The sequence below is a fragment of the Rhynchophorus ferrugineus genome, unplaced genomic scaffold (assembly GCF_030347505.1).
Source record: "Rhynchophorus ferrugineus isolate W39M unplaced genomic scaffold, kcgeb_rfMv2 rfM10, whole genome shotgun sequence".
NCBI classification, from domain to species: Eukaryota; Metazoa; Arthropoda; class Insecta; order Coleoptera; family Curculionidae; genus Rhynchophorus; species Rhynchophorus ferrugineus.
In genome coordinates this window covers 16,736,764-16,758,774 of record NW_027472589.1, presented here as the reverse complement: position 1 = coordinate 16,758,774, position 22,011 = coordinate 16,736,764, and the positions used below count along the sequence as shown (strand labels likewise).

The window sequence follows — 22,011 nt, the reverse complement described above, 5'->3', positions numbered from 1 at the left end:
TCTCAAGTTTTAGCGAGACTAAGGAACAGCAAAAGAAAGAGAAGAAAACAAGTACAGCGTCCAAACCTTACGTTTTTGATGAAAAACTCCCAGGGTATCCCGATCTATCAAACTTTAATACAATTAAAATATGGCGTTAAAATTATATACGTAGCAAAATGGCGTAGAAACACGCCAGCGCAAAAGAAAAAAGATTTCCTGCGCACTGAAAATATCTTTAACGATAAATTATACTGTTGTCAGCTAATATCACTTTCTAGTTTCTCATTATTATTGCTATTAAATAAACGAGTGGTAAATGTGCCGTTTTTTTTCGAGAAAAAGAAAACCGGATCCTTTTTATATTACTTACGGCATGCGAACGCATTTGCTGTACACGAGTTAATAAAGTATTGGCTGATAGTTATTGCACCATTTTGCAAAAGTAAAATATTTCGATAGAAACTCTCATTAGATAAATTTATCACGTATTAATATTCAGGTTATTGAAGTGTATTGGATTATTTATTATGTTGGATATTAATGATTGGTTTTTTTGTTCTTGTAGTGTAATGGAGTTAAATAACAGTCACCTATGTAATTTTTAATTATTTTTAATTATCTTGTAAAAAAACTAGCAGAGCCGAATAAATCACCAAACGAACAAAAAAGCATTTTGTGGATTAAAACTTTTTCAGGGAATTTAGTTAGTTCCAGAGCTACTTGGTATGCCAATACCGCACGTAATAATAGTCATATCACATCATTGTTCGTTTTTAAAAACTTTCAGCAAGGGGTCAACATTGGTTCAAACATTTTGATACCTGGTAAGAAGAACATCTTATATAAAGCTTTAGTAGACCTTAAAAAGATTCATCTATCATCAATACACATAAAGTTGGGCCTAATGAAATATTAGTAGAAGCTTTGTTTAAACTTCTTGTTGACTTTTGCCAGTTTTTCACCCCACCTCCTCTAGGTCATAAAAAAATACGACATGGTTGACTTCCTCCCCGGAAGTCGTCCTACATAATAAATAACGGCTTCAAAGATGGCGACTGTAAAAAAATCCTAATTTATCAGAAACTAAACTGAAAGAAACGATTTTTGTAAATGATGTTCAATTTCATAATTGAAGTAATGATAAGTGTATTATATTAGATATAGATATTGGAATTATATATATATGTTTTTTAGCCCTAGGCCTCACAAGATGCGTGTATAAATTTGACAGTTGTCGGATCATTAGTTTGTGAATTATAGCATTTTGAGTGAAGCAATTTCTGTTATTGTGAAAAAATGGATAAAAATGAATCTTGCGTGTTGATAAAATTTTGCCTTTTGAGGGGAAAAATACAGTTGAAGCAAAAACTTGGCTTGATGCCGAGTTTCTGGACACTACCTCAGGAAAATCAGCCATCAAGGATTGGTATGCTATGTTTAGACGTGGTGAAATGAGCACCGAAGACGGTGAACGCAGTGGATGCCCAAAAGAGGTTGTTACCGACGAAAACATTAAAAAATCCACGAAATGAATTTGAATGATCGTAAATTGAAACTGAATGAAATAGCAGACACTCTAAAGATATCAACTGAACGTGTACACCATATCATTCACAAATATCTGGGTATGAGAAAGCTCTGTTCAAAGTGGGTGCCGCGCGAGCTCACTTTTGACCAAAAACAACGACAAGTTGATGATTCGGAGCAGTGTTTGAAGATGATCAAGCATAATAAACCCGAGTTTTTGCATTGATATGTGACAATGGATGAAATATGCTCCATCATTTCACTTCGAAGTCCAATCGACACTCATCCGAGGGGACTGTATACGATGAACCCGCTCCAAAGCGTGGGAAAACGTTATGGCGTCTGTAGTTTGGGATGCGGATGGAATAATTTTCATTGACTACCTTGAAAAAGGAAGGACCATCAACAGCGATTATTACATAGTGTTATTGGACCATTTGAAGGACGAAATCGCCGAGAAACGGCCACAGTTGAAGAAAAAGAAAGTGCTGCTTCACCAAGACAATGCACCGTTTCAAAAATCCATGAATTGGGTTTCGAATTGCTTCCTCATCCACCGTATTCTCCAGATATGGCCCGCAGCGACTATTTCCTGTTCTCAGATCTCAAGAGACTGCCCGAAGAAATTTTCGTCGAATGAAGAGGTGATCGACGAAACTGACGCCTATATTGAAACAAAGGATAAATCATACTACAAAAATGGGATCGAAAAGTTGGAGGGTCGCTATATTGAGTGTATCACCCTTGAAGAGAATTATATTGAATAAAAAAATTGCCAAAAAATTTGTTTTAGTATGGTAGGCCGGGGACTTTTCAATTGACCTGTTAAAAGTAAGCTGTAATAAACAAATCATAACTAATACTATGGATAAATTCAAAACTCTCGGTGCCCTGATTAACCGTAAATTTCAGTTTTACACAACTACCTTGAGTTAATAGGGGAACTTAAATAAGAGGAATGGTTTTATTGTGGATACAAGCGACGATAGAATATCAGCATCATTGGTAACTGCAGTTGATCACTTCACAGAGAACAACAAAATGCATCACATCGGAGAAAAAACTATGCAAAAAACTTTATAGAGAAAAAGGAAACCAACAGAGGAAGAAAAATAATAAACACTATTTATTCATATTTTGGTAATATTATTGTCATAAAATTTGTAACTTAATGAAAACAATTTTAAATATTGTAAATACTATTGATAGAGAGACTAATGGAAAAATATAATATAGATCGAGACCTTGACAATGTAACAGCTACTTTACCTTAATCGTGGAGGAGTGAGGAAAAAACATTTCATATGCATTTAATAATATGGATAAATAAATTACTTCTTTGTCAAAACATGTTAACTAAAAATATGAAGTATATAAAGGATGAGATTTTCTTAGTACGTTATAAGGACGAAACAGTGGAGAAAATGTAAGTAACTAACCATATAATTTGAATTAATAGAACATATGACTAATAGAACAAATAATTTTATAATTCTCTTTAATTTAGATAAGGTGTTTATAAATTAAAAATTATAATAAAATATACAGTAATATAATATTTTATTGCTTCAACATCTTAAAGGAATATTTGAATATTTAAACTAATAAAATTAAAAAAAATCATCTTTAGAATCATTTGATAATGGGAACATAATTAAATTGAATGAATTATAGCGATCGTTGGCCAGAAAAAAGTAATATATACAAGATTATCATAAATTTTAGCTCGTGTCACACATTTTCTTGTAGTTTTGTTCTATTAACTTGGTATTATAAAGACAAATTCTTACAATCAAAAATGTATACATTTTCACCATGTGCTGACATCATGAGTCATTTATTGCACAATGATATTCATTCTCTGCCTGAAATTACATTATTTTCTTAAAGGCAACGTTGCGTAAACCACATACTAATTAAATAATCAAAGAATGATAGGTTAATTGCTTTAATTTCGATTCATTTCCCAATGTTAGTGACTGTTTGTTTTACTGAATGCTGATGTTAAAAATTGAAATGGAAAGAATACTTAATAAAACATAAATCTTGAGGCCTAAAATATAAATTTACTGATGGGTAAGAAACAACAGTGGGCTTACCTTGAGGTTGAAGAGATAAAAACCCTTTGAACTAATCTAGTTAAATTATATGAAAAAACTGTTCTGTGTTGTAAAACTGTATGAAGTGCACTAGTATATAACTAGCTATATAATGTGCTTTTTGAATTTAAAAAAACAAAAGCCAATCTAAATAAGTATATTTGTATTACTACTGCATTTGTAAAACCGCTGAAGAAAGTTTTGGAGCAACAATGATATATCCACGTCTACACCAATCTGAAAAGTTTTGCTGATATTGAGATAACAATTTTAATTTCAAAGATAAGAAACATTCGGTTTGACTATAATAGTGTAAAGATGAAGAATTAACAATATTACTGGATGAAGATCTCTGAAAAATACAGGAATAACTCACAGAATCATTAAGCTGACTGCTTAGACATTTTAAGGCTAGACTTTATGGTTAGTTATGTCTGAGAATAATAGTAAACTATTGTTATGAAGATCAATTTTAGGGAGCTTTAATGATCAAATAACTGATATTGCACCATTTTGTCATTAATTTTAAATTATGTTTCGCTATAGAGATAAAATTATGAAGCGGAATGTGGTAGATCGTTGAAATTTTATGAGTATTTTATTGAATTGTTTTGGACTTTTTTAAAAATGAATTGGTGGTTCATCGACTTTCAACTCATCTGCAGTCAGTCTTTCTTACTGTAATATATTTGGAGTCATTATTAAGATATTGATTAATCTTAAATCGCATTTTGATAACAGAACAAAGTACATATGAAGTGCAAAGCAGACAAAGACGTAGAGCGAAAACAAGCTTATCGATAAATATTCAAAATTTATACAGAAAACAGTACACAAATCCAGTATAAAAATTGTATATTGTAAAAATATCGATATGTATATCTGGGAATGTGACAATTGATATTATGTTATAATATTTATAGTTGGAATTTTTCAGCTATTTATCTGATACATGTAATGAATGTGGATAATTGTTGGTGAACACATTTTTGAAGCATCATTTTATTATTTTATATTACATTTGGTAACAAATCAGATTCTCAATCAGACTGACGCGTCTAAATCAATCTCTGATATTTATTTTGCATGAAATAACGGATTTCCAATCAATATTATTGAATTATTTGGTGTCTACAAGTGCTAATTATGACTCATAAGTTTCAATTTTCAATATTCATAACCTCTGTTGTTTAATTTGAAGAAATCTGCTGTCGAAGCCATCAAAGACTTGTATGTAGAAATGTATGGTGATGTTGCTCCGTCATATTGCAATTGTTAGTTTTGATCTCAACGAAAAGTGGTGATTTTGGTGTCAATGGGAAAGAACACCCTGAAGACTTATTTAAATTCTAAAATAATTTTTAGATAGCTTAGAAGTTGATGAATCAATTGCATCTAGGCATTTACATTCGATGGCAAATATTGAAAAAGAGGGAAAATTGAAATGACTGGTATTGACATGGTATTTTGAGTACCGTTTTAATATCGCGGTTTCATTGTTTGTCAGGTACAACAGTTTTCTGTGGGGTATTGTGACTGGCCAGTAAGCAAAAAGTCACAGGTTAGCCTCGAAGAGCTCGCTGTATCGCAAAAAAGACCAGCAATAGCGAATGACAGCAATAATAAAGTCATCCCGTTACATGACAACGCTTGGACACAGCGCAATTGCAAAAGTTGTTACCTAGTTACACCAGACATAGCGCCATCTGATTATCGCTTTTTTAGAATGTTAAAAATGTCCCAAAATGGATGGATGATTGGAATTATCAAACCGAAAGATGGTAACATTTTAATAGTAGGGAATATTTTGACTAATTCACAATTAAGTTAAGGTGCAAACATCTATATTTGGTATGGAATTACTGATACTGTTACATACTTTTTTACTACTCGTAATTTCTACTTCTAATTTACTTTTTGTAGTTGTATATATTGTCCTTTTATCGTTATAGGGTTTCGCTTAATTCCATAACTTTTTATTTGAAAAATATTTACATAATCTAGCTCAATAAAATCGGAATGCTATACATTGTTAATAAAGATGAGTTTCCTCTGATATATTGTTATTTATTTACAATAAAACTTTAAAATCATAAAAATGTCATATTGTTTACTTCCAATTAACGTTATAATTATTCAAAAAATAAATAAAATATGCGTAATATTGTAATTACAGTAGCTTGTATGAATGTGTGTTTCTCTGCATGAACGTGACGCTTATGCTGGTTTAAACTGAACTGGAGTGTGAATGTTTACAGACTCAGTTGCATCTGGAGAGTAAATTCATATCTATAGCAGATTTGAATATCAGAAATATGTGAGAAAACCTGTTTTGAAACCGTATAATATTATAGAGATACTTAAATTCGCAATATATATATATATATATATATATATATATATATATATATATTTTTTTTTTTTTTTTGAAAAGTGCCTATTGTACATAGATTACTACAATAGATTTCGTAAATTTCCACCTTTTTTGTGCTCCCAAATAGGCCCATTAAGAATACATCTCGCATTTTCGATTATTTCGTTTAGTTCCCGAGACATGCATTGAAATTTGTTAGCTTTGCAAAATTGCTCTTTTTTTGCAGTTTTCGGACATTTATACAAAAATTATATGATAAAAGAAATTGGGATTATTTTGTTATTCAACATATTACTGTAAATTAACGCATACTGTATCTGTATATATATATATATATACACTATGTAATATAATACACACTGTATCTCATGGAGGAGGATGGTAATGTTATGAAACAACGGCGAGTTTTAGTTTGATCTATAGAATACATTTTACTTTTACTATTACAGGTAATATTTCAATATATTTTACATATTTTACAACCGCAAAATAAAGGCTTAGCCAGTTCATGGAGGTTGACCAATTTTTGGGGTGGCATCATAATGTTAAATGCTTTTTGTTGCCTCTAAGGTATTAAGTTTGGTAATTGCTTTATCCGCCGCTTTGACGAATTCATCGACAATGTGTAGCTGTAATTTGAAGTGTTGGGTTACATTTTATGTGAATATGTAAAGAACTAGTATTACTCCAACTACTATACCTTCATAAAAAGTGATATTCATCAGGATATACGTAAAAAAGAGTCGTGAATAATCAAAGGTATCGTTCATTTGGTTTTCGAAAGAAAGTTTCGACCAGTTGGTATTAGTGGACGTATTACGGACAAGTCAATTAATTGAAATCTTTTTGATAAATGAATGAAAATTATACTTTATTTAATAAAGCAAAAATTATTATTTAAATTGACTAGTGGTGAATTTTTATTATTGTTCTCATCAGATGTCGATAGTTTTAATATTTTAGTCGCTGCAACTCTATTGTGTTATTGAGTTATTATCCATTAAGGCGTTGATTTCTTCTAAATGCTACTTTGGTAGCAAAACAAAGTACATATAAAGTTGCTAGCAGATGCAGCAAGAGACTGAAATGATACAATTATAAAATATATATGAATATGGATATATAAAAAGAAAACAGTACGCCAGTTATAAAGTTTTGTTGAACATGATATGTAGCAATGATAAAGCATCATTAAGACAGAGCGTCTGGTAGATTATATTTAGTCAGAAAAGTCATCATGCAACATAGATATCTACAAATATAAAATAAAAATGTGATAGTTGATATTATATTATTCAGACTGGGAACTTCCTCTTGTAGCTTGCAGCTCTTGCAGTACGATTTCTAAAATGTGTTATTATTGCTGTATTGTACTTAATAGCAATGATGATTGGTTAATAAGCATTGATAATTGGGTGAAGAGCTTTTTGAGCATCGTTGGATTACTAGTTGGTCTGAGGTTTTAGTGAAACGCCATGTTTGAACCCCATAAGTCCATATAAATGGACTGATTAATTTTAAATTAATTTGATTCTTTACAGTTCTACTACAGTACAGTTCTTTGATTAAAGAACTGTACTTACTTATTTAAGGGATCTGCTGTGATTTTTGTTTAACGTAAGGTTTCTAATTTAATCTACGATAGAATTTATTTCCCCATTCTGCTTGTGGAAGTGAGCATCCGCTAAGTGATATTGTGATAGATGAATTTTCATGAGTCTTAGTGTTCAGTAAGGAACCAAATACACATAGATGCTAAATAGAGCAGTAATTAATGGTGGTGACTATTTTTTATTTTTTTTTAACTCAAGACAGGGTTATTTAATGTGATGAATCTTTACCGGAATTTTTTTTCTGTAAACTGTGCACATGTTAACGATTATTCTATATAGTCTAAAGGTACAAAACCTGTTGAATTATATTTGTAATTAGGAATTCGAAACTGAAGGGCTGGGTTCAAATTATTCCTAATTTTTTGTTTTGATTGTGTACGACGGTGGCAGAATTTTTTATGATTACAAATTCTTTTCATCCTTTTAAAATTCATATTTGAATGTGTTTTATGCGAAACCCACTGTGTACACATATTGTTACGTCTTTTAATATTTTTTGAGTTTTGGTGATCCTTTTGTTTTTAAAACTGTATTTAATACGTTAATGTTGATTTGAGATCTCCTAACTCATTATGTGTTGAAATTTTATGTCTTTAAAAGTTAATTTCGGTTTAAAGTATTTAAACGACAAAATATAGTTATTTTCTTATTTTTTTCATGTCATTGATAGTAAAAGAACTTTTTCCACATTGAATAAGGAACTTACCGCACGAGTCCACCGTACACGTGGGTCAGGTCGCCCAATATAAGTCGCTTTTAGCAGGACCCTGTCCCCGACCAAGGCGGTGGTGTCCTGAGGTCCCCGCACCAGCCTGGCGGGTTCTCCACTATCAACCCCCGTCGATTCCCTGTTCACTTGCGTCATCATCATCGATTCACCCTTTTCGATCACCGACCCTACACCATCGGCCACTGGCACACCGATTTCTCTATCGAGGATGTTCGCGACGAGCACCAGAAGACGTGCGGTGCTGCTACAACTGCTATCGTTTACGACACCGTCTACGAGACGCGACTGAGCGATGCAGCGGACAGCGGACGGATCGCGGATCTCGGGTACGCGAAGCGTGCAGGTGGTGGTGGCGGTGGTGGTGCTGTAACTGGAGTTGTTGGTGACGTCGATGGGACCCACAAAAGATTCCTCTTTTACCTGGAAGTTGACAAAGATGTACCTTTAGTGCTATGGTTGGTTCTACATCGACGGTGGTATATTATTACAGGTAGAATACAAAAGAGAACCAGGTGTTTAAATCTGTTTTTTTTTAGAATCCACAGGTGCTCAATTATGAGATAAAATAGTATACAAGGTTTGAATTGAACTTTGGAAAGTTATTTGTTGCATTAAATTGGATATAATATATTATTATATATGTTTTTATATACATCAGACGCTAGTAAATGTGAACTAATTCAAACCAACTGTAGTTCACATTCACATATCGAAATGTGTACATTATTTTCTAGTTTTTTTAGAAAAATAATCAGCAATTTTAGTCTCTCTGAATAGGCGTTTAGTATTGTCTTCCAAGAAATGTCTGAAAGAATGAGATGTCTTTCAACTTATTCTAAACAAATTCTAAAACTTGGTTCGAAACTTGCATAGCTTGCACGCTAGTCTCTCCATTTCTAATGTCTATTAGACCATCCTAATGGTCCACACTGTCCATATCTTCCTCCTTATTTTATCCCTTGCTTATCTTCATTTCAAAAATTAATATCAGCTTGAGTACAGGCAATTTTGAGACTCTCTATTTTCAATAAGTTAAAAACATCCAAGGACCCAGTGACTAGGATATCCGCATTCGATCGCAATTGTCCAATACTTTTGAGTAGTTTTTGATTAAGAATGAATGTCACATGCAAATTTAAAAAAACTTGTGGTGTCCTTTTTTTTGAAAGCTTCAGCTATATTTTCAAGATATTTTGATTTTGATGATAGTAAAAACTCTCGGTAGTATATTTTGGTACTTTATAAATCTAAATAGACTCTATATTTGATTGATAAATTGATCTCTTTGATCTTTGGTCAAGTCGTTTGATTTTAAGTTTGATATCTGAGTTTTCCTTAATTCTTGATTTCCTATTTTCCTACTATCTAGATAAATACCGACGTACTTTTACTTGACGAGTTGGACATCTCAATATATCTAATTATGTTTTTGTCATTTTTCAACAACAAATAATTAACATGGACAGATTTGTAGCTATTAAGCTGTAATGTCCAGCCCTTAGTTGATTTGTGGATTTTGTTGATTGACACTTGTACATCTTCTATAGTATTAGGCATTATTTTTGATGTTGTTGGAATATCAGTAGTGTAGATCAGATACAAGAATGGTTCAAAAACAGTACACTGTGTTTAAATTTTGAGAATCGTGATCACCCTTCATGTGAAATTGTAAATTTTCTTATGAAAAAATACGACAAACATTGATAGATATTTTTTTAAAAACATTTACTCCCTGAGAGAAGTACACTTGCGCCCTCTATAATGGCGGAATGAAATAATTTCTTATGCGTTTTTATACTCGTACCTAGGGACTATTTATTCTATCGCTACAACAAATTGTTTACCGCTGTCATTACCGTTGCTATAACTAATCTTAAAAATAATCATCAATGTTGTTTTGTCGTCACTCGATTTATTAATCCAAAAAAAATGAACAATACGTTACCATCTAATGAATCCACGGACGAGGAAGATGTTATGCGAAATTTTGATACAGAAGCGCGATTGATACACAATGATATGTTGGCGAATAAGTCTACTGATGTCGGGGGCAGGTATCAAGAACATGCTCCTCAAAATTTAAAGTTAAATTAATAACGTACTTTCGATCGGCTATGAAAAAAAAATCGTATACACCACACGGGCCAAAAGTTGAAATCTCGGTCCTGCTCATCATGGTCATGACAAGCAGGGCCGAAAATTCAACTTTCGGTTCCTGTGGTGTAATATACTATTTTCTGATATCTGAAATAGCTAAGGAGTGAACAACGTTAAAAACAGGAACATTTTGATCACTTATTTATATTTTCCAGTAAATCTCATGTTTATTTTGTAGATTATATAAAAAAATGTTACAGTTAGATGTGGGACTTCCCATATCAATAAGTAGTGGTACAGAACCGACTGCCTCCTAAAATAGTCACTGGTGTCGGTGTTTATGTTAAATGATTCACCATTGGCTACCACTTAATTTAAAAGAACATTTCGATATTCAAAACGATAATACACTTATAATAGATTGAATGCATTTCAAGTATATTTTTTGTGGACGCTGTTTAGAACAAAACCACACCGCTGCGATGTATACACACTCTCTTCATTTATATCACGATTTGTATACGCGAAGATAAAATTCTATAGAATTTACTGTTAATAATGTAGAGCAGTTCTAAGGAAAACGTGGATAAAATATGTCATGGGAAATGAGAAATTTTAACCTTGTCCAGACCAATACTATGGTCATGGATCAATCAAGCTAAGAATTTATGAAAAAAATGATAAATCATTCATTTTTAGTATATTGATGATTTCAATTTGAAGTGATGTATTAGATACTTGCATGTATTTTGATAATTTTTCCTAATAATATAAATTGGTACATATTAATCAAAATATTTTCTATAAATGTCTACAATTTTGTTCAACAAATTTCTCTCTTTTTGGATCTTTCCCATCACTTGTAAATGTATAGAAACAGTTAACTCTTCAACTACTAAGCTGCTCTTTGAGAGTTTGAGTGCAGTTTGCATCCAATAAGTCTTGGAATTAATCGTATTCAAGTTTTTCTTTGGGATATCCAGACCGTTCTTTGTCATTGACATCAAAATGACCACTTTTAGATCAAAACCAAAAAATGGGATATAGAGTAACATCACTATAGATTTATGAAAGTATTTGAGTGCAGTTTTCATCCAATAAGTCTTGGAATTAATCGTAATCAAGTTTTGTCTTTGGGATTTCCAGACCGTTCTTTGCCATTGACATCAAAATGACCACTTTTAGATCAAAACAAAAAGTGGGATATAGAGTAACATCACTATAGATTTATGAAAGTATTTGATGGAATATTTCATTAAAGGACATCATAAAATGCAAATGTCGAAAGTGCAATTTTGAGCATTCCATAATTAGAGTGTGTTTACATACCCAGCATTGCTTGTAAATTATATTAGCAGTACTGGTTTCATTCGTCTGGTGCTTACAAATCTTAATCTTTGAGCTATTTTGGGTGCCTAACGTATCCTTAATCAATAGTAACGACTCATCATCTTTTAAGGAATTTCACCGTTAGCTCTCAATCCTATTTGATTACATTCTACATATTTTCCTTGAAAAATTAAACAGGAAAAATAAAAAATTCCGCTAATAATATTTTGTTAATTCATATTCAAATGGTGCAGTTAATGTAGCTTTAGCATACATTTAGTTACGGAAGTTTACGACATAATATAGAAAATAATATTATATGAACTGTAAATACTTTAAAATTAATTCAACGCGCTAATATAACGTGAGTAAAAAGATGTCTTCCTATATCTAATATGAAACATATTTAATAATTAGTCAGTTTCCATGTTATCAAAAATAACTATATTGAACGTTCAGTTTTGTCATGTGTTAATTAACAAATTGCTAAAATCGGTAAATTTATACGGTACTAAATCAGATTATGCCAAAACCGCGAAATTGCTTTAATTAACTGGACTGAATAATTGACATTTTGTCGACTGTAAAATATTTTACGACATGTAAGTCAATAAAACGGTGTTCATTTCCGAGAAATCTTTTTTATTAATTCAAGCCCATAAGAATTAGTGTTTTAATAAAAACAGGTAGCGGGGTAGCAGTTTGTGGCTTAAACCGATGGTCGAGCTGGAAATTATTGAAATTGGGTGAAATCAGATTATATATTCCATAAATGTTAAAATGGACTTATGATAAATAACAATGACCTGAAATATACTGATAAATACACACGATGTTGATAGAAATTTTTAGATTTTTTATTTTAAGGATATTATCAAAATACTAATAATATAAATTATTTTTCTAAATTGAATATTCTAATTTGAATAATCATATAGTGCTGATAGTTTATAGTTTGTGCTTATAGTTTTTCAACACATGATATCTTATGAAACATGATTGATGAGATTTCAGCACTTTTCTAGTAAAACTATAATTCTATCACTTCAAACTTTTGAGATTACTGTTTAAAAAACTCAAACCAAGTGATATCACAAGTCTTTTTTGAAGTCATTATAAGAGAATCTTGAAAAAACTGTAATTAAATGGTATTCAGATGGGGTACTGTCTGGGCTATCCTGGGGATGCATAAAAAATTTCCAGTCAATCTCATTTTTTACCGAGTCATTAAATAAATTTGAGGTCCGGCTTCTCTAGACTTTGATCGCGATGTTTTTCTCACATTATTTTCTTACGTAGTCCGTTATTCATTGCCTATAATAATTCGCTTAAAAAATTATTCAATTAATAGATGGAAACTAGGTATGGTATATATGTTATTGGTTTAGTATATATGGTATATATGGTATATATGGTATATATGGTATATATGGTATATATGGTATATATATATATATATATATATATATATATATATATATATATATATATATATATATATATATATATATATATATATATATATATATATATATATATATATATATATATATATATATATATATATATATGATATATATATATATATATATATATATATATATATATATATATATATATATATATATATATATATATATATATATATATAGATTAGAATTATTGGAAGGCTAGAACGAGGTTCATCTTTAACATTCAAATTTCCGGAAGAAAGATGATCTCCCCTATTATGTCGCTCGCATTCAATTTAGCTCTTATCATCATAAAAACTATACAATTTTTGGTGAGTTTGAGGAAAAAGCAAGTATGACAAAATTGTTATTTATTTTCTAAGCGGAGGGTACCTTAACGACGGTAATGAAATGGACGGTACCTCGATATTATTTTCCTCAACTTAATATTATATAATAATTCCGAACAATTTCGTTATTTGTTCAGAAACGTTCTGTTCATATAAATATTTATAACAGTTAACATTGATATAAATATATAAAAATACTTCCATAGAATTTCATATATTTTACATTTAATAAAAGCAGCCATTATGTTTAATTGTATTTATATATTTTATGATGGCATTGCTTAAATGTTATAAATATATTAACTCATAGTCTTCGTGTAGCATGTGCAATGCAAAATGATGGTTAATATTTAATATCACATTATTTTTAGTTAATAATTATTGTTAGAATTAATATATATATATATATATATATATATATATATATATATATTATTTTTAAGGTAATTAGCTTATACAGCAATAGCTAAGCCTGGACTGCCATTGAATACAAAAGCATATACTACATACGGCTTTGAGATGATTGTTTCGTATTTTGTTTCTTTTTGTTTCGCAAAATATTTCCAGATATCCATCTTTGTTATCCAACCAAGATTTCTTCTAATTATTAAAATTATTATTGCTATTATTACAATTATATATTTTTAGCCTTTTTTGAATTAAGGCTTCTCTGAGAGCTTGCTATTCTTCCTTCTTAATTACTCATATCTTAGTACTCGATCGCTAAGTTCAGCCGGTAACAAAATGTTCAGGATTTTATAGACAAACAGTGTGTTCTAACCCTTATGGATAAGTTTAACGTTTCGAGCATGTCTTACATACAAAGAATAGACAAAACAATATGAACATCATGAACTATAGTGCATCTTGTCGCATGTCGGGAAGACTGCTTCCATGTATATAATGCGATGTGCAAAACAGTGACCACGGTAAAAGCGACAACAGAACTCAACTCTCACTTGATCGATACTGTTTTGAGAAAAACAGTACCACTAGAGCTCCACACATTCATGGAAGGGCTGCGATTGCGAAGTATTTTATAACGGAAGCCAACGTTAAGTTGCGAAAGAAGTGATGAAACGGTCATAAAATCTGAACCATTCATGATTGGAAGAATATAGCAAGGTTCGATGAATCATCGTTTACCTTGTTTCCTTCAAAACATCGGGCTATGTATGGAGAAAATATCTGCTTTCTAAAGTAAAATATATTTTTGTATTACTCTTAGTAGTTCTACAATCTGCCCAGAGGGCAATAAGTATTTGTTATATTATATATACATTCCATGTAGACAATAACTTTATTATTAAAGCCTATATATGTCCAATAATCAGATCGGATGGTGTTAGTCATTTTAGTCTACGCACTGTCACTTCGCATATTTAGCTGATTAGCGAGTATATTTGGATGCACTGATACTCTTTCGAGGAATATCGCGTTGTATCACTTCATTTCAAACAGTACGGAGCATCGACAATGGCACGCAACACTTTATTTTGGAACTGTTGTATGATGGATATATTAGGCTTGCTAGCGGTTTGCTATAGTTGGATTCCATATCACCAAACAGGCTTGAGTGTAGATTTATACAACAATATCTTGTACATATTAATAACTTGGATTTGCGCCCGATAAGCCAATATACTGAGTGTAAGTCCAAGGTTTTTTAATTTGGCGAGTGTGCTTCTTGCAAGTGAGACGTCGGTCTAGGTGCATACCAATATATTTACCATCCTCTGCTTGTGGGAGTTGACAATTACTGATATAGACTGGTAGACATGTTCTTCTACTGAGCGTAGTTATTTGAGTTGATTTTCTTTCATTGAATATAAAAGTATATGCCACTTTTTCAGGAACATTTTTATTTGATTTAGGTGTGTTTGTAGGTTAATTGATGCTATGGCTGGATCTTCATGAGATGCTAAGACTGCTGTGTCGTCTGCGTATATTGCCGTAGTAGTTATTTTTGTTGTAGGTAGATCGGCTATGTACAGAAGCTATAGTACCGGACTCAGTACACCACCTTGCGGAGCTCCTGAACATATTGTAATTCGGTATTTTCATTGCTTTGTTTTACAGCAAAATGACAATCTATGATATTTTTGTAGCCCATAATCCGGCTGAGGGAGAAGTTTCTTTAATTTAACCTGCAATTCCGTATTCCATACTTTATCAAACGCCTGAGATATGTCTAGGAAGGTAGTTGAACAATATCTTTTGGCGTTTAAGTCCATATTTATTTTGTTTACCAGTCTATGCACTTATAATATTATATAAGTTATAATATGTGCACTGTGGTAGTATTCAGCTGGTTTTTCCACTCACTTCACTGGCGGGATGATGAAGTTATCTCTACAAATAGCATATCGATGCCAAAAATTGCCAAATTCTTAGACGACAATACGCTCATACACACAGCCAAAAAATGTTCAGTATTGTAACATCTTCCCGAAGTTTTGGAGCAGTAGATTTTGACCTCCAATATCATTGGAAACTATTGAGATACTCTACGAATCTACTCCGCGAGGAATATCTGTTTATGTCCAGTGTGTTAACAGTGTTCTTTTTGTCAATAATTCTATATGTTTTTTCTAAAGCTCACTACAAAGAAGCATTTTGGTCTACCACATATTGAACGACTGTCCGCGGCTCACCCCGATTAGAACTAACCATGAGCTGCAAAATTTTAGATATGTCTTAACAGGAGAAAATACAGACAGACTCCTCGGATATCTACGAGAGATCTATTTTCTCCATATAATCTAGGCTATGTTAAGTTTCGTGTTACTGACCAAATAACCATTACCACATCGGTATGAGTGCTGATGTGAGATATCTGGATGGAATCTCTACTTCGTTATGATTGTGTTTCTAGTCCTATATTTGTATTCTTTTTTAAATTATATATACACTATTTATGATTTGAACCCCCGTGTTTGTGTTATTAATTTTATTTCTTTATTAATTTATTATTTTATATATACAATTTTTGTCTGCCCCGTCCCCTTTAGATCAAGACCGTACTATTGTATAGTCGCGAAATGACGACACCAGTCAAAGTGACGAAAAAGCATTGTGACTTACGTTTCATTTAGTCATTTTCATATAACCAGCACTTTAATTTACTCAGAAGCGCTTGCGGTTTCACTATATTATAATTTTACTTTATAATCTGCGAATGATCTATTTATTTGGACTGCTTCGTTGTTACTTCTACGATATTAAATTCAACGAAAAAGGGATAAACAATACCGAACATCAACAGTAATCAAATAATTAAAGAGAAAGCCTAGTATGTTTACTCAAGTATAGATCTCCTTGGTTGGGTATGAATCAATGGGCGATATTCCCTCCTTCAAGGACGAGTCGACAACGTCCAATAGCCAACGTGTAGCATATTTTAAATTTTTTATGTTTCATATTTTTATTTCTTCCCTCTTGTATTCTATTTTCATTTACATTGGATACATTAATTGTGTTAGTTCTATTTGTGTGACACATTTATATGCTTCTCATGTTTTTATGGTATTGTGATACGTGATTGCATCATCTCTTCTTAATGGTAATTATTGTTAGCATTATCTTTATCAATATCCGGAGTCCGGAGGACTATATCTTGAATACTCCTTAGAAGTTACTTAGTCTATATAGAAACTTTATCTGCCTCTAGATTTTCAGTTTATTGGTTTTCAAATATAATGTTTTCCTTCATTTCGTTTGATTTCCTTCCACATTTATATGGAACTATATTTGTTAATTTCGTCTTAGTAACATTTTTGCTAGTTCCACTATATATTGCTATTGGTATATTTTACTTTATTTGGTACCGATAATAGACTATATTACAAGACTTTTATCATAACTGCCACATATATACAGTCGAATACCTTTCAGTAACATTACCGCGTCCATTAATTCATATAAATAATAATTGAGGCTGCTTTATTGAGGCAATAATATAAAACTAATTGCAACAAATTGTTAAATAATAAGACATGTTCAAATCAGTACCGACTTATTTCTACACGCACCATAATGTCGTTCCCCATATACAAGCGTAAACGCGGCCTATACGCCCCGAGGTTTGCGAGCTTAATACTGAAAATTTAAAAGAAAAAAAAAAACGATCTTGGCGTGCGTGGAATTTCTCTTTTCATCCAAATATGGCGCTTCATAATAATCCACCATTAAGCGATATTGTCAGATTATGCGTCTGTATTTAGTCGTTGTGATCTGTTACGAAATGCACGTCAGCGTTGTCGAGAGAGTGGAAATCTCTCATGTTATTGACGGTAATTTGTTCGTTTTATTATACCCCCTACCTCCTTGTTTGTGGCATCTACTTTTTTTTCTAGAAAAAGTATATTAGTATTAGGGATTTCTTACAACAGTAACTTAAGTACTAAGATTCTTATTTACTGCCATCTATTGGTTGTAAATTTAATATTATAAGGCTTATGTTAGTTTATTATATATATATATATATATATATATATATATATATATATATATACCATAACTTTCTTTCTTTTAAGTACTTTCATGTATTGTTCTTTTTCATTTCAAAAAGGCATTTCATTAAAAATATACTCAACAGTACATTTATCCATTATTATTATCCATCGTTTTCTACACCTCTTTTCCAGACTTCTGGCAAAATTAGGATACCGCGTCGAAAGAACATTGATCGATCTGTAAAAGTGATATTTAGAAGATATTAAGTCTATTGAGTACGTTGTGTAAGGCAGACAGAGTTACATTGTCATGCACGAGGATGACTTTGCATCTATTATTCGCTATTGTTGACCTTTTTTTTGCAATAAAAGATTTTTAAATTTGTTATTATTGTTTTTTTTTCGGTCTCGCTATTGGTGGTCCTCCTGGGCTAATCCATGACTTTTTGCGCTTATTCAATAATGATTTTGAAACAGTTCGAATCATTTTGAGTCAATTCGTGTGATGGCCATGTTCCCCCTTCCTTGTAATCTTGATATTAATAATAATCTTGATATTTCTCATCGCATGTAAACGTTTAAAAATATTTTATTCATTAGCTGCTAAACTATCTGAAATTTCTTTATGAGTTTGAGCTATTGATTTTTTGGTCCAATAAGTCTTCGTGTGATTCTTCTTTGAACTTTCTTGGTTCACCTTTTTTGTCATTGACATTATAATATCTGACAATATAATCTGATGAACAAATGTCTTTTTATAGATGCCGAGATAATCGCTTTTTAAGCTTGGACTGCCATTCCTAGATTGCAAAAAACTGCAGGAATAATAAACTTAGAAATAAGAGGTTTAAAGACGGTGAATGAAAAAGTTTATCGAAAAAAAATCTAAAGAGTTTAAACAATACTGTCAAATACTTTATCTGATAGTCCATGGTCACTTGAGCAAGATGTTCTTCACCGGTAAACATATTTTATCAATCCATTCAGTTCACATTCTATCAATACATCATTGATATTTCAGCAGGACGAAATTTTTCAAAATATCTAAGAAATCTGTAATATGCTATTTATGATTTTGAAGCAAATAAATAGGTTTATACAACTCTACTTAATAGAGTACTAGAATATAGTGGATGCGTTTAAAAAGGATAAAGGAAGTAGCAATATATTGCAATTTAACTACTCTGACACAAGGACTTAGATGAAAGCCGTAGGATCAATTTAATTGTTATCAATAGATGTTGACAATTGTTAGTACATTATAAGCTTTCGTGAATATATGAATTGGACAGAATTCACAGTACTGTTTGTACTATAGCTGATCTAACAAGTTTTTTATTTATTGAGAAAATTTTCTCTATTTGTTGAGAAAAATTGGTTAATATCCATTAATCAAAATATTTTCTATCATTTTCTAACTGATCTCCGGCGTTGATTCGATCTATTATCTATTATAATATCTACTCGCCATCTATCCATTTCCTCACTTCTTCAGTATTTCGAAACCATGTCAACCAAGTTATGTTAATGTCATGTAAAGTCATGTCATGTTTCATGGATCTATACTAGTAGCAATCAAAATGAATTAATTGAAGTCGGTATCCTTTCTCGTAATAGTTTCACTAAGTTTTAAAAGGTATCCATGGCAAGACTTTAGAAATTTCTCTCCTGGACTAACCCATGACTTATCATCCTTGGGACTGTCGTAGTAGATCCATTTTGATCGCCAGTCACAATACGCCACAGAGAACTTTTATTATATACCTAGCAAGCAATGAAATTGTGGTATTATAACACCCTGCTTTGGAAATGTATTTTCAATGAATTCGTGTGGTAGCCTTTCAACTGCTAAGCTAAGTTTGAATTTGCGTCCAATTCCAAGTCTTGCAATTGACTGTCTTCGAATATTTCTGGTTTGATTTGGTTTGAGCAAGCCCATTGTCACTGATATCAAAGTCACCACTTTTCAATCATTAAAATCAAAACCGAAAAAAGAGATATGACGGAGCAGCATCACCACACGTTTCTAGATGTGTTTGATGGGCTTCGAAAGCAGATTCCTTACAATCAAATAACAAATGGAATGTCGAAAATGTAATTTTGATTGTTGCATGATTGCTATTATTCTATGTAGAGAAATGGGAAAACCGTCCAAGTTGACAGTTAGTTAAGGCTGTTTTACCGTTGTTTAATAATAAATATATCAGGTGAACGTACACGTAAGCACCTAATAAGTTATTATACGCATACTCGTGTAGATTTATTTATCCAATATTCTTAGATAAATAAATTATTTCACATAATAAATTGAACTGAATTAAAGATTCAGCTATTGTCGTATCTTCAAATTTGTTGTTGGAAGGGTTGAATTCAAATGTTACTTTTAAATAATAATTCACGGCCGGCTTGGCGTAGTGGCGCAGTGGTAAAGGCGATGGGACAGTCCTACTGTTGCGATAACCGCGGGTTCGAATCCTGCTGGGGCATGGTCGTAAATTTATGTTTGTGACTGTTTAAAATTTGTGAATGTTCTAGGCAAGAGTGTAAAATCCGACAAGGAAAATGATCCCAGTCACGCCAGTAACCAGACTGGGTAAAACCGGATGTCTTCTGGGATGATTTCTAAAGTTGGTCACTCGCCAGTCGGTAGGCTTTAATGCTGAGGACCGTGGTTCGAAGCCCACGTTAAACTGTAGGTCCAGTCCAGATAAAGCCATAGTTGGTAAAAGGAGACTTTAAAATATATAAAATAATAATAATAATAATTCACTAAAAAGACTGAACAATGTACAAAAATAACCCCCAAAAATGAATTCACCATCCTAATATTACAATTAAATGTACTTGGAATGCATTTTATTGAATATCGATGTAAATACTGCTGGTCGGTTGCTGACCTACCAGTGATATTTGATATGTTATTCGTGAGAGGAAAGGCCAACGAAAATATTTTCTTTTACGAAACGAATTCGGCGATAAATCGATTTGTGGAAACGCCATTTACGCGATACATTAACGACTTCTCACGTGATAAACAGCGAAGTAATGGACAGGCGGGTCATTATTTTTTTGAAATTTTATCAGGAATGTTTGGTGGTATTGACGCGGTGTGAAAATACCAAGGCTGATCACACTAATCACAACTTAAGTATGATGTAATTGTTTTAAATAATGCTCTGTATAACCCCATTTAGATCCACCTGTCATCGTGGGTTTTTTACGTGTTTTGCCCGATTTTTTGAAATTCTTTATTGTTATCCTTTATTCTGTCCGGCTTTGGTTATTCAGATATCGATGACCTGCATAATAATAGTACTGTGGAACTACTGTGTATCTGGGTTGTAATGCTGGGAGGCAATATAGACTCCAATCATTATTTTAATATTGTAGAATAATTGCTTTAACATCTAGAGGAAGAAATGAGATTAAATTCTTTTTGTTACTGAGTGAGAATTATCATCCGATATATGTCATTTAGTTTATTTACAGTGTTCAATTTTGTCAGTTAGTGATATTACGAAGTAAGAAATATTCAAGCTTTGAAAAATAGCCCTAGTCTGCGGGTTCCCGATATATGCATCACAGTTCACGGTGTAAGGTCACCAACGGCCGACTGAAGTAGCTGTGAATTAGCTTAGTCTACTGTAATTTTAGTAGTAACTCAGTTTCTTAGCCATAGACTGTGGGAATCTGACATCACCAAAATATGGAAATGCATTCCATAGCGAAATTTGGACATTATTGATGAAATTGATGAAACTGAAATGAAAATTTGGGTAGAAATAGTATCATTTCGAAGATCTTCGCAGGTAAACTGGCGGGCGAAAGTATGGTTGAATATCCCTGTAATATTTGCTTTAAGAGTGAGGTGTTGCATTATATGAGTGGTACTGCACTAGTTACAGTCTGAATATAGAATCGAAGTTAAACCAATGCATTCTGGGAGATCGTCGATTCCCAATAATATCTTTGTTGAATATAGACAGAAAAGAGATATTATAATTT

The 22,011-nt window shown here is 31.9% G+C and overlaps 1 protein-coding gene across 6 annotated transcripts in view; it reads right to left on the bottom strand.

Annotated features, from left to right (window-relative positions):
- The window catches only part of LOC143203428 (uncharacterized), a 242,113-nt gene that overhangs the window by 46,709 nt on the left and 173,393 nt on the right, over nucleotides 1-22,011 (bottom strand). For 4 of the 6 annotated variants that reach the window (XM_076415549.1, XM_076415553.1, XM_076415550.1 and 1 more), the window contains exon 47: nucleotides 8,302-8,745. The exons of the other annotated variants lie outside the window; for them this stretch is intronic. In XM_076415549.1, coding sequence (XP_076271664.1) covers nucleotides 8,302-8,745 — 444 coding nt within the window. The remainder of the gene's footprint in view (nucleotides 1-8,301; nucleotides 8,746-22,011) is intronic. 6 annotated transcript variants of the gene reach the window in all.